The sequence below is a fragment of the Carassius carassius genome, chromosome 37, assembly GCF_963082965.1.
Source record: "Carassius carassius chromosome 37, fCarCar2.1, whole genome shotgun sequence".
NCBI classification, from domain to species: Eukaryota; Metazoa; Chordata; class Actinopteri; order Cypriniformes; family Cyprinidae; genus Carassius; species Carassius carassius.
In genome coordinates, this window is record NC_081791.1 from 27,877,145 (window position 1) to 27,890,720 (window position 13,576).

The following is a 13,576-nucleotide window of genomic DNA, read 5'->3' on the forward strand; positions in this document are numbered from 1 at the left end:
TAAAAGAAACAAATCTCCGATTTATTACTTTTTTCGTTCTCTTATCACACTGTTTTTTTATTGCAAAACATATAACTGCACATTGTTCAAACTATTACACTGTAATCTGTCTAACATTGTTACTGTACAAAGCACAGTAAAATATTTCTATAAATACAATCCCCACATTGCATTCCTATTTATATTCTGTATATCATCTCCACTGTACATTCTGTATATCACAGATTCACTTACACTACATATAAAACACTATATTCTTGCACTTCTGGTTGGATGCTAACTGTATTTCATTAGCTCTGTACTTGTACTCTGCATAAATAAAGTTGAATCTAATCTAATCTATAACACAAACATAATCAGGAAAAGTAAGATTGTATCTTTGACAACATTCACACTTACATCAACCACAAAACAAGCATTAGTTTACGTATACGGACAGAGAACAGCATCACAATAGAGTTCCCGTGTTTTTAAACACATCATCATAAAGCATCAGAAATTTCTTATCACATTGGTGCGCGTCGCGTCGGGCGCGTCCGTGACGTCATCGGCGCGCTGTTCTTCTCGCCCTTTCAGAGCTATAGAGACGCCGTGCGCGTGCACAACCACAACATTGAACAACAAACAAACAAACAGTCCCACAATAAACACGAGGCGCAGAGTCGCGGTGAGGGAGTGGAGCGATGGCTGGGCTGATGTCTGGGTTTGGCTGCTTTACGCACGCCGTGGTGCGCGCGGTGCCCGAGTCTCTGGCCAGAGACGCGCTGAGGAGCGGCGGTCCGGAGGTGGACCTGCTCAAAGTGCAGAAGGAGTATGAAGAATACGTGTCTGTGCTGAAGCACCGGCTCGGGCTGGAGGTGCTGGAGCTGCCCGCGGACGACGCGCTGCCGGACTGCGTGTTCGTGGAGGACGCGGCGGTGGTGTGCGGAGACACGGCGCTCGTGCCCAGACCCGGAGCCCCGAGCAGGAGGAGGGAGGTAATGAACACAGCAGAGCAGAACTAGACACAAAACACAACTGCTTCTCATGCGCTGTCAGCGCGGGGGATGCGCACCAGAACACCATTCACTTTCTGCGATTGGTTTGTTTTAGTTTCGTTTTTTACTGTGCATCTGAACTCTTCACATATATATACTTATATGTATATTTTATAGATGATAAATACACACACACACACAAAAAAGTATTGTTAAAGATTTTTCTTTGTAAATATAAGAAAAAAAATAATTATTGCACACAATATTAATTAAAAAAATAGTTTTTTTTTCAGAGTGATATGATGGTCTTAATAGTAATGATAATAATAATAATTACCATTAAAGACCATTATATAATTCTGAAAAAAAGACATTAAAATAAATAAATAAGTAACATTACATTCTAAAATTTTAGAGCTTTTGCCATTATATTTATGCAATGTGTTTTGCGTGAACTAAATAATGCATGCATGCATACCGTTCAGTCACTTGTTTTAGGTTTGTGCTTTGATGTATGTGTGCATGCATGTTGTGCATTGACTGGTATATAAGCACGATCCACTTCTGATCAGTGGTACGTTTCTCAAAACCATCATTATCTGACTATAGTCGTTACTTCCATGGACCTTGCAACCATAGTTGCATTTGGGAACTGCAGCCCTGATTGGTTCCAAGCAAGTATTTTATTAGTGTTAAATGAGACAATAAAATGACTAAACATCAAAAAGTTATTTGTGCATGTGATTTTCATAGGGATTACTTTGTTTTACCCTGTAACATTTCATATGCATTTTATAGCTGTGTCATTTATTTCATAAAATGCATCAGGTTTCCTTCTGATAAAGTTACAGGACTAAGCTAAGCTGGTGGTAAATCATTGTGTGCTGTGAACAGCTGTGTGCACTCAACTGCATGCAGTAAACGAACAGGTGTTTTCTTATAATGACTGCTGCACGTGAAACGGTTAATTCACACAATTCACACATCTGCTGAAGTGTGCATTAATGCATTTGTGTTTAGGCAGCATCCTGTAGAGAGATTTGAAGGTCATATATGCCTTTTGTGATGTAAAAACGATTTTATATGCTGCTCTGTACGGCTGTGAAGCTGTTGCAATATGTTGCTGTTGGTTGTTAAAGTGTTGCTAGGGGTTGCTATGCTTTTGGAACGGTTGCCTGTTGCAATAGATCATTTAATTGGGTAATGTTTGGTCATTTTAGTCATAAGAGTCCTTGAAACGTATCCAGGAGGTTTGGATGAACTGAGGGAGAATGTAATGTGTTTTGTTTGGTCGTTTCATGGAGACGCCTGCATCAATATTTACTCAAACTACTTTGCTGCACACTGGTTTGTTTTTGTGATCTCAATAATGCATTATTTACTTATCTCTGAATGTCACTGAATGCACATGCATAGCTGCCATCTAGTTTGTACATTCTGCTGCATGAAGACATGTTTCAGTGATTTACTGGATGAACGTTGGCCATGTTTTCAGTAACATCAGAATGAATTTGGTTTTGTCTGAGAGTGTGCATCAAATGTGTTCACCTTCTCATCTCATTCTAGTACAGGTGTGCATTTGATCGGTTCAGGCCCATGTGACTGTGCAGTGTTCGAGTTGTTACTCTAATGGTTTTGGTCAGCTTGGTTTTTTCTCTCAGGGGTGAAAGCTTTAAGATCAGCTGCACTTGTCTTATTGTCTAAATGTTAGTAATGATGGGTAATGATGTTTGCACAGTCAAGAAGCCCTATTTATAATTACAAACCTCTAACACTAAGTAGTAAATTACACTGTGTGCGTCATCCAGCTGCAAGTCCATTCCAGACTAGTTGTGCATTGGCAAATCATTGCATTTAGGCTTTTACGTGTGGTTGTTTTTCTCAGGTGTGCCCTGACTTGTTTAGCAGCAATGTTGGGGAAACTCAGGCCTTGTTGCATCGCTGTGGTATTCAGGTCAAACTCAAATAATTGTCATTTTAAATGCTCAATTCACAGAAAACGTCAGATTACATAAGGCAGCTGTATGAGTGTAAGTGGTTAGACCTACTTTCGCTGTAATGATTGCATCGCCTGCGGCGTTTGCTGAAATGTATATCTGAATAAACACAGTGGCCACTTCTCTGTGCTTCAACATGCCAGCGCTTGGCAGCGCTTCTTTAAGCAAATATTGTGTCCTTGTGAAAGACTCTTGGATGGAGTTATTTAGGTCATGGCAGTCTCTGAATGTAGTTTGGCCGAAATTAGGTGGGCACAATGAGGGATGCATGGAAGGTCCATTCCTCTTAAATCTCGCAGAACATTTTTTAGCCTTCACATGCTGTAGCAAAACTGTCTCCATTGGCTTTTTTGCAGTTATTTTACCAAGAAGTAATCTGTGTCCCTAAAGCACATTTACTGTGGTGAACTTCAGGACAGACGTCTGTTTTTTTAAATTTCAGAACGTTCCCAGATAAAATGTTTGATTTTGTCATTTTCCTGAAGAGACACTCAAATTGTGATTTTTAAAAATGTAAAAATAAGACGCTATGGATGTATATTTACTGAGTAATGCACTGTTTTGAGTGGCATCAAATGATGGTTTTGGAGCCAAATTACAGGGGGGTAAAATGACTTCAGAAAGATTGCAGCATCATGATGTTATTTTTACACAGATATTGGTAGGTTTGTTAGTCAAATCTGTTGACTTTAGCAATCCTTGTTGCATTATATGCCAAGGGTAATCATTCAAAATTGGAGAAAAAACACTTTTCGAGCATTTTTCCCTAAGTTTGCATGCCTGTAACTCAAAAAGAATTAAAGATATCTTTACACCTTTAAAATTGTGGTTTTTGACAAACTTTCCTTTTTAGTATATGTATTAAACTAAATGCCATTTGCTGATTAATGCACTATTTTGTAGAGGGGAGGGTCAAATACAAGTTTCACCTGAGATTCATAGCCAAATTACAGGGGGATAAAAATGACTTCAGAAAGATGCCAGCATCATGTTATTTTCACACAGAGGTCTGCTAGTAAAATCTACTGACCTTAGCAAACTTTGCTGCATTATATACAGTACGTCAATGTAGCTATTCACAATTTGGGGAAAACAGCACTTTTTTTCACTTTTTTTTCCAAAGTTTGCATGTCTGTAATTCAAGAAGTCTTTGAGATATCTTAATAGCCTTTTACAATTTGGTTCTACACATACTTTTCTTCTAGTATTTATATTTCTAAGGCCCTACATTGTTCATTTCCAGAGGTAATGGGATCTCAGTGTGGCTCCAAGAGTAAATTTGCACACTGTTATCAAACCAGCTGCATAGAACATGCCCCTCTAAATGCCATACATATTCTTTTAGAAGTCTGCATGCCTGTAACTCAAGAATTATGTTGAACACATTGTTGACAGTGCATGTATATAACACACACTCGCTCTCTGTTTGCACAGTATGTTTCTTGTTGCTTTCACGCCCATAGTCACTCATATTGCGACTGCAGCCATGCACAACAGCTGAGACATTAAATATCTTTCACCATCTGCCTCAGAGCGTGTGTGTGTGTGTGCACGCTTCATGTGTATTGATTGGTCTAAATACATCCTCTCGCTGCTCACTGTGGCATGACTGATGTGTGGTGACAGATCTGTCGATAGTAAGCACTTAACTTTGACCACCCCTGACCCTGCGCTACTGAAATATCAATCAATGTATCTTTGAAATATTAAAGATTTATATTCTTCTTCATTATATTCATTATTCAGTGTTTAAAGATGAAATGTTTTGAGATCACTCACATTAGTAGATGCGCTTTAATAAGAGGAAGTACATTTATCTGAGTCGTTAAATGCAGTGTTGAATATATTCTGAATTCAACTTGTTGCTTTTAATGCATGCAAAACAACTATTATGCATCATGCAACTATAATATTTGCAATCAATTTTCCATCCAAACTGCGATGTATGTGGATAAAAAAAGTATAATCTGCATTGCATCAAGTTCTGAAATTAGGTGTAACAGAATTTTTTTTTTTCATTTTTATTATTTCTTTTGAATGACATTTATTGTAAATGTAAATCATCTTGAAACATCAATAACACATAACCTTCTTTATGCTGCAAGCTTATGTATTTTTTTGAAAATTTTGCAGCTCTGCTTAGTTTGATCAGAGCAGCAGAAACTACACTTTGCATTGAAATTATGTTCAAAAATTGCTCATTGCTTTTAACGCATTGCATGCAAAACATGCATTATGCAACTATTTGCGATCCAATTTATTTCCAGAATGTCTCGTCCAATTGTCCAAAATGCATAAATCTGAAATTATATATTATAATTATATACATTATATATATTATATATAATTATATATACATATATATAAACTATACTGTATATACATAGACATTAAATTAAGTTTCATCTCTTTAGAATTACATTTACTGTAAATCAGCATGAAAAATGAATAATCAGATTTTCTTAATGCATGAAATGTATTTGAAACTAGGCTCTTAATGCAAACAAAAAACAATAGAGCAACAATAATGTTTGCAATCAGCTTTATCCAATTTCTTATTGCGTATGTTGGAAACTCATCTCTGACGGCTGAACTCATGTTTTAGACTGATTTCCTTTGGAAACTCTAATGTTATTCTAATGAGACCAGATTATTGGTATTTCCAAACATACAGAATCTCACACAGGCAATGCATTATTAATATTCATCTGTCTTAAGGTTACTTAATCCAATCTACGAGCATTTGTTGCTGTTAGATCACTTTCAGTTCTGAATTTCCTTCTTTGTGTGACGTTAATGATCATGCATTGAGAAGGACACTGAATTCTGATCAATCAAATTCAAAGAAAAATGTTTGACGGGAAATTTGTTGTTTGGACGTTTGACATCTCGCTTAATGGAAACCATGTATTTTTTGGCTCTAAAAGTGCAGTGAAGCTCACAGATGAGATGATTGCTCTTGCTGGACTGAGTCCTATTCATTGTAAGTTTTTTTTTAAGCTCTCAGTTTCTTCCAGAAAGTTTGATGTGGAAAAGATTTTTTTTTAGGTGGAGCGTATTTGGAAAAACGAAAATGGGGTTATTATCATTAACTAAAATTATTGAAAATATATTTAGCTATTGAAATAAACATTAATCATAATAAAGTATAACAAACTTAGTTGCCAAAGCAAGATTCATAATTTTTCATTAACTAAAATTACTGAAATAAAATGAATGACAAGCTATATAGACTTCGGCACATAAAAAAAACTAATAAAATATAATAAACTTAAATCTTTTTAATAAAATTACTACAATCTGTACTACCATGACTTAAAATAAGTGAAATTAAATTAATAATAAAAAATATGTAGACATTTAAAAATCCAAAAGCTAATAAACGATAAGAAAATTAGTTATTTTAATTTTAACTTAATTTAATAAAATGACTTAAAATACTTAAATTAGTTCTAAAATGACTAAAGCCGAAATAAAATTAATGAAAAAAATGTATAGCCACAAATATTTTTTTAATCCAAAAACTCAAAAAAAGTAAAAAAAAATAAAAAATAAACTAATTTTATTTCTAATTTGTATTTACTAAAAATTACTTAAATTAATACTAAAATGACTAAAACTGAAATAAAAATTCCTGAAAACTTTATAGTCTTTTTTTAGAAATCCCCAAAAATAATTATAACACAAATGTATTTTTATTTCTAATATTAATTTCCAATATTCATTTAGTGTTTTTCTTAAAAAAAACTATAAAAAATTCCCAAAACACTCAACAAAATGACTAAAATGTAATTAAAATGCAAACAGAAAATAATTCAAAATAATACAGAATTAATTTGCATTGCACAATAATGAGGTGAGTTTTCTGATCCAAAACTGAATCCAGAACATCTGCTCCTAGTCAAACCTGTTTATAGTTAAAGCTATAGTAATGTTGTTTTGTCTAATATATTTAATAATAATAATAATAATAAGAAGCATGATTAAATAATGATAATAAGTGTGTGAGAGAGAGAGAGAGAGTGTGTGTGTGTGTGTGTGTGAGTGAGTGAGAGTGATTGTGTGTTTGTGTGAGAGAGAGAGAGAGAGAGAGAGAGAGAGAGAGAGTCTGTGTGTGTGTGTGTGTGAGAGAGAGAGGAGTGTGTGTGTGTGTGTGTGTGAGTGATTGTGTGTTTGTGTGTGTGAGAGAGAGAGAGTCTGTGTGTGTGTGAGAGAGAGAGGAGTGTGTGTGTGTGTGTGTGTGTGTGTGAATTAGAGCACAGGTGTGACACTGGGTTGGAAGCACACACACCGCGTGTGTCTCTTTGTTTTGACTAGACAGTGTTCAGTCGGCCGCTCGAGTGTGTCCTCTCCGGAAGTGAGCTGCTTCCATGCCAGTGTGAAAAGCTGATCCGGGGTCAGTCTGACATTCCCAGCGTTCCCGTAGTGCTGCCACATTCCTGATCCGCAGTCCAAAGCTGGACTGTGCTTGCTCCGGATTCGGGAATAGAAAATGATTTGAGGAAGTTTGCAGGATGCAGGACAATTCTGTCATTCATTTCCCTGAACGTCCATCTCAATTCATCACTTATTCTGTGACAATTTAATGTTTTTAGTATTTTTTTTTATTTAACCTTTATTTAACCAGGAAAAAGCTCTCTGAGATTAAAAATCTCTTTCACAGGAGTGTCCTGGCCAAAATGTGCAGCAGTACAATCGATTCCATCACAGATAAACATCACACAAACAGATTAAAGACACTTAAAAGCAGTTGCATATAGTTAGATCCACTTCCATTTGCCAGATAACTGATTTGAAATGGTCTAGAGTCAGAAGATTTTCTAATTTTAATTTAGATTGGAGGAAATTCCAACCAAACGGCGCTGCATACATAAAAGACTTCTTACCTAGCTCAGTTCGAGTAAAAGGAACAGAAAGAGTATAAAAGTTTTGCGAACGAAGAAAATAATTCTTGATCATTTTCTGTTGCATAAAACAACAAAGATAAGAAGGCAACAACCCCAAGACGGCTTTGTAAATAATTAAGTGCCAGTGCGTCTTTCTTCTGGTAGACAGAGAAGGCCAATCTACTCTGTGATACAAGGTGCAATGATGAGTTGAAGATTTACAATCTGATATGAACCTTAGAGCACCATGATAAACGGCATCTAAGGAAGAAAGAAGATAAGAAGGTGCAAACTGATATACAACATCACCGTAATCAAGGACAAGGAGAAAAGTAGCAGAGACTAATTTCTTTTTTACATTAAAAGAAAAGCAAAACTTGTTCCTGAAATAAAACCCAAGCTCGATTTTCAGTTTATTCTTCAGTTGAGTGATATGAGAGCTAAAAGATAGGGCATCATCAACTATGATGCCTAGATATTTGTACTCTTTTACTAATTCAATCACTGTACTTTGAAATGTCTGAAGAGATACTAAATTATTTTCAAGTTTTTTTGAATTGGAAAATAACATATACTTGGCTTTATCAGTATTCAGAACAAGTTTTAAACTGTGAAGCCTTAACTGAATGATATTTAAGGCTGACTGAAGCTTAGACAAGGCTTGCTGTCCAGAGGAAGCGCTGCTATACACGACAGAATCATCGGCATAAAAATGAAAGTTGGCATCCTGAATGTCATAATGAAGGCTATTTATATAAATGGTGAATAAAAGGGGCCCCAGCACCGATCCTTGGGGAACACCTTTGGAAATCTCTAATGAATCAGATTGTTTACCTTCGGCTTGAACACACTGGGTCTTCCACTCAGATAGTTTTTAAAAAATTGCATCTGAAATTAAAGTCTTCTGCAAAAACAAAAGCATCAACAATGTCAGCAAACAGCAAAACAACAACATTTATTCAAACTTTGAATACATTTATTTTCAACTATATTTTTAGTATAAACTGAGAGACGCCTTTGTCTTTATAATAATTAAAATGCTAATGAGCCCCTCAGAGGTCTCACACAAGAATTGTTTGTTTGCTTTGAAGCTTCACTGTGTGCAAATAAACCCAGAGATGTGAGGTGCAGGCTAGTTTGCCCTGTGTGTGTGTGTGTGTGTGTGTGTGTGTGTGTGTGTGTGTGTGTGTGTGTGTGTGTGTGTGTGTGTGTGTGTGTGTGTGTGTGTGTGTGTGTGTGTGTGTGTCTGTGTGTGTGTGTGTGTGTGTGTGCGTGAGTGTGTGTGTGAGAGTGTGTGAGTGTGTGTGTGAGAGTGTGTGAGTGTGTGTGTGTGTGAGTGTGTGTGTGTGTGAGAGTGTGTGAGTGTGTGTGTGAGTGTGTGTGTGTGAGTGTGTGTGTGTGTGTGTGTGTGTGAGAGTGTGTGAGTGTGTGAGTGTGTGTGTGTGAGTGTGTGAGTGTGTGTGTGTGTGTGTGTGTGTGTGTGAGTGTGTGTGTGTGTGTGTGAGTGTGTGTGTGTGAGTGTGTGTGTGTGAGTGTGTGTGTGTGTGTGTGTGTGTGTGTGTGTGTGTGCTCTCTGCAAGGCCAAGTCTTTCCCGTCTCACACAGACACATGAAGAATTTGTGTGAGAGTGTGGGAAACTGCTCCAGTGGAAAAAGCAACTACATTTTATCCAGTTTGTGCATCAGTAGTCTGATTATTGGCAGCAATAAAAGGAATGATTCAGGTTAAGATGTTTATGAGATGTTTAATAGTTTTAATTATTTGCTGAGAAATTTGGTTGTTTTAGTGCAATTTTACCACAATTTACTTCAATTTGTCAGAAATTGTTTATACTTGTGTCAGCATTGTTGCTGATGTGTTAAGGGTCTGTGAGCTCCCAGCATGCACTGCAGTTTGAATAAATGTTGTTGTTTTGCTGTTTGCTGACATTGTTGATGTTTTTGTATTTGCAGAAGACTTTAATTTCAGATGCAATTGTGAAAATGTCACAATCAGCCAGCCACAATCCATAACATTTGCAAGCATATATATATATATATATATATATACATAATATAGTAGGGCTGTCAGTTGATTCAAATTTTTTATCTAATTAATTACACAATGTTTTGATTAATCTAAGCACAAAATAAATTTGACTATGACAGTACCCACAAAAGATTATTTAAAACTATTTTTGTGTTAAATGAGAAAGTAATAAGTAGACATTACAAAAATTACAAAATGTATTACTCATGCACATTTAGGATATAATGGCCTAACATAAACTATGGAACACAAAAGATGATAATCTGAGAAACATCTCAGTTTTTTTCTTTAAACTCAATGTTTACCAAAACAGCGTTGTACTAACAGTCTTCAAAATGCCTTCTTTTATGCATTCAAGAATGCATCCCTTTACGAATGTGCTTTGAATCATTGATTCACCTGATTCATTCAAAGAACGCAGATTTATTCAGAAAACACCACTGTGCTGCTCGAAGATGCACAACAGTTCTGCTATGGCTTTAAAGGTCAGTTATTCTTCGCAAAATTAGGCAAAAACACATCATATTGTGTTTAAAATATAACACAATATCGGCTTTACTGAACTGTTGTATAAAATAATATTTAAATGTGTGATATTCAGGACAATAGCAGCACTTCTGTGATAGGGCTATTAAAAAACACATACAGGGGCATTTATTTCTATATGTATAAATTAGTGCTGTAGATGTATAAGCACTAATGGTGATATTCTCTGTCTGTTCATCAGTCCTACAGAAACGGCAGATTCACAGACATGAATTCCTCTAGTTAGCTGTTTAGTTAGCTGTAGTAACTTAGTCTAGTTAGCAGCGCGGGTCGTTGTATGATTCACCCACTGGTCTCAGCGCTGTAGTTTAGGGTGTAAATGAGTTCAATCTCAGCTCCTATGCTCACGTGTCGTCACACACGCGTGGATCCGTGTTTTCTCCGGGCCGGATTACACTTTAGTCAGTCTGATTGACACCACACGTGTGTGTTTCTCCCTCATGCTGTGAATACAGGTTATTTTTCTCCTGCGCTGTTGGACACACACTCGATTGGATCCAAACCCACCGGCACGTGTTTTCCCTGATTTACATCCCAACTTCACTCTGCTTCCCAAGAGCTTGTGTGTGTGTGTGTGTGTGTGTGTGTGTGTGTGTGTGTCTACTCGCATCTTTAGTTCACTGTAGTAGTCTCACTCAGCAGTTTAATTAAATATACTGTAATGCTGCTTAAAACAGCCTCCAAAAGGATAATTCTCTCATCATTTTCTCACCCTCACGTCGTTACAATTATTTGATTGTTTGTATATTAAAATTACAAATATATACTTATTATTAAAAATACATAATTGTTAAATAATAATTAATATAATTTTATTATTGTTGTATTTTTAAATAAATTCATTTTAGTATAAACATATTCATATTTTTAATAATAATACTATAATAATGATTATTATCTACATATACATACACATGTTGTTATTATTATTATTAATACCATATATACATATAATAAAGATTTATATCTTATCTTATCTTAAAAAAATTATATCTTAGATATAAATCATATAAAAATATGAATAACAAATGTGATTCTCATTTTACTAATATATTTACACACACACACACACACACACACACACACACACACACACACACACACATATATATATATATATATATATATAGGCATTTTTCACACACACACACACACACACACACACACACACACACACACACACTTAGTATAAGTCGGTTGTGGTTGGGGTTTTTTTTTCATTCCAGATCGGTGTTGTTTGAATCTCAGTGATCTTCAAAATATCTGTGAAGAAAGAAACTTGAGTAAATGATGACAGTGTTAATTTTCAGGGAACTTTCCCTTTAATAAACAGAAACAAACTCCAGCCAAAGAAAACTGATGCAGTAACATGGATTTTCCAGGTTTGTCTGTTTCTCTTATTGCCGAGCCTGCGGTTCTGACCGCACACGCGCACACACACACACACACACACACACACACACACACACACACACACACACACACACACACACACACACAGACATGTGTCCTGTGGCGTGTTTCTCACGTGCATGATGGATTGTAGCCACAAATTTACACTTTCATACTGTTTCTGTGTGTGTGTGTGTGTGCTGTTATACTTTGAGATTATAACTGAATAGACATTCATAAATTTGCTTTAATGCAGCAGTAATTCAACAAGTCTTCTTTTATTTGTAGGCTGTAGATGGGCCATGACATATGTTAGCTATGTCACAAATGTCAGTGTTGTTTTTTGGTCTAAAGTTCATCATCTGGCGGAGTTCAGATGAACGTCTAGTTTTGTGTGTGTGTGTGTGTGTGTGTGTGTGTGTGTGTGCATGTATGCATGTGTGCAAGAATACAGAAACAAAAAAGACACATTGAGTGAGTCACATTTTCAACACAATATTGTCATTTTTTTCTGTTTCGCTAGCTAAACTAGCTCTAAACGAAGCTGTAACAGAACATTAAGTGCGTCTTACAGCAACAGTGCTGTGTTTCCTTCCTGAATGAATCTGTTTTGAATGAATCATATGAGTCAATGATCCATTCATGGAAACAGTCATGAACGAACAGTTTTGAATGAATCGTTTGAATGAATGATTCAAGGAATCACTCATTGAGGGACTTGCTGCCATTTACTGGCGGTTTTAGTGTCATTTATTTATCCATGTAAGGCCTAATGAAGCCAAGGTAACAGCTACTGGATCAACAGATCACAAAACAGATCATATCGTGATTTTTGAATCACGAATTGGATACTTTTTTTAATCAGCAATAAAACTGTTATATCAGTGTAACCTTGCTTTAAATGTATTATTTAAAGCACAATTTTGGTACTTTTTAAATACCACAGCAAAAACTACGAGACTAATCAAATTCAAACATTATAGATAAATAGGCTACAGTAAAAAAAATAAATAAAAAAGTTAACAAAAAAGGCTCTAACAGTAGTATCCAGGTACAGAAATGTAATTAAGTATAACCGCTGCTGTCCCTTTAAGACCTGATGCATGAATCTAATGTAATAATAATAGGGCTGAAACGATTCCTCGAGTAAATCGATTACAAAAAATGATCGAGGCAAATTCCTCTGCCTCGAAGCCTCTTTTAATTTATTTTAAATCTCACGTCAGCAGTACCGCCGCTCCCTATACGCAGAGTAGGCAGTCTGCGTAGGGCACCAACTCCCAGAGGGGGAGTTGGCTTGACATTGGACGTCCGAGAGTCTTAAATTTAGGGACCGTCTCTAAAGCTACATGCGATATTTACGTTTCTGACGTCAGTAGCATTTGAGGAGAATGACTTACATTCATAAAAACAACTGTAATTGTTCATCTAGGTGTCAGCTATAATGCACAATTGAATTGAATGTTTGATATTTATTAAAATTAACCGTAAATCATATGTAAATTATGCTACTTTTTCACATGGGCTCAAACACAAATTTGAAGCTCAATAGCATTCGAGAAGAAAGACTTGCAGTCATAAAACAATTGTAATGTGTTCATTGTAGCTGACACCTAAATGCACACCTTATACATTTTTAATATATATTAAAATTAATTATAAATCATTTAGGTAAAAACAAGGCCCGTGTATCACTTTCAGGCACATTCCTGTGAAAGTTTTTTTTTTTTTCAGGTTCCCTTACGGAAA

General features: G+C 35.9%; 1 protein-coding gene across 1 annotated transcript in view; it reads left to right on the plus strand.

The window, feature by feature from the left end:
- The first annotated feature begins 535 nt into the window (after positions 1–535).
- Positions 536–13,576, plus strand: part of LOC132117622 (N(G),N(G)-dimethylarginine dimethylaminohydrolase 1-like) — a 60,629-nt gene continuing 47,588 nt past the window's right edge. Inside the window, exon 1 of the mRNA XM_059526955.1 lies at positions 536–977. Coding sequence (XP_059382938.1) covers positions 684–977 — 294 coding nt within the window. The 5' untranslated portion in view covers positions 536–683. The remainder of the gene's footprint in view (positions 978–13,576) is intronic.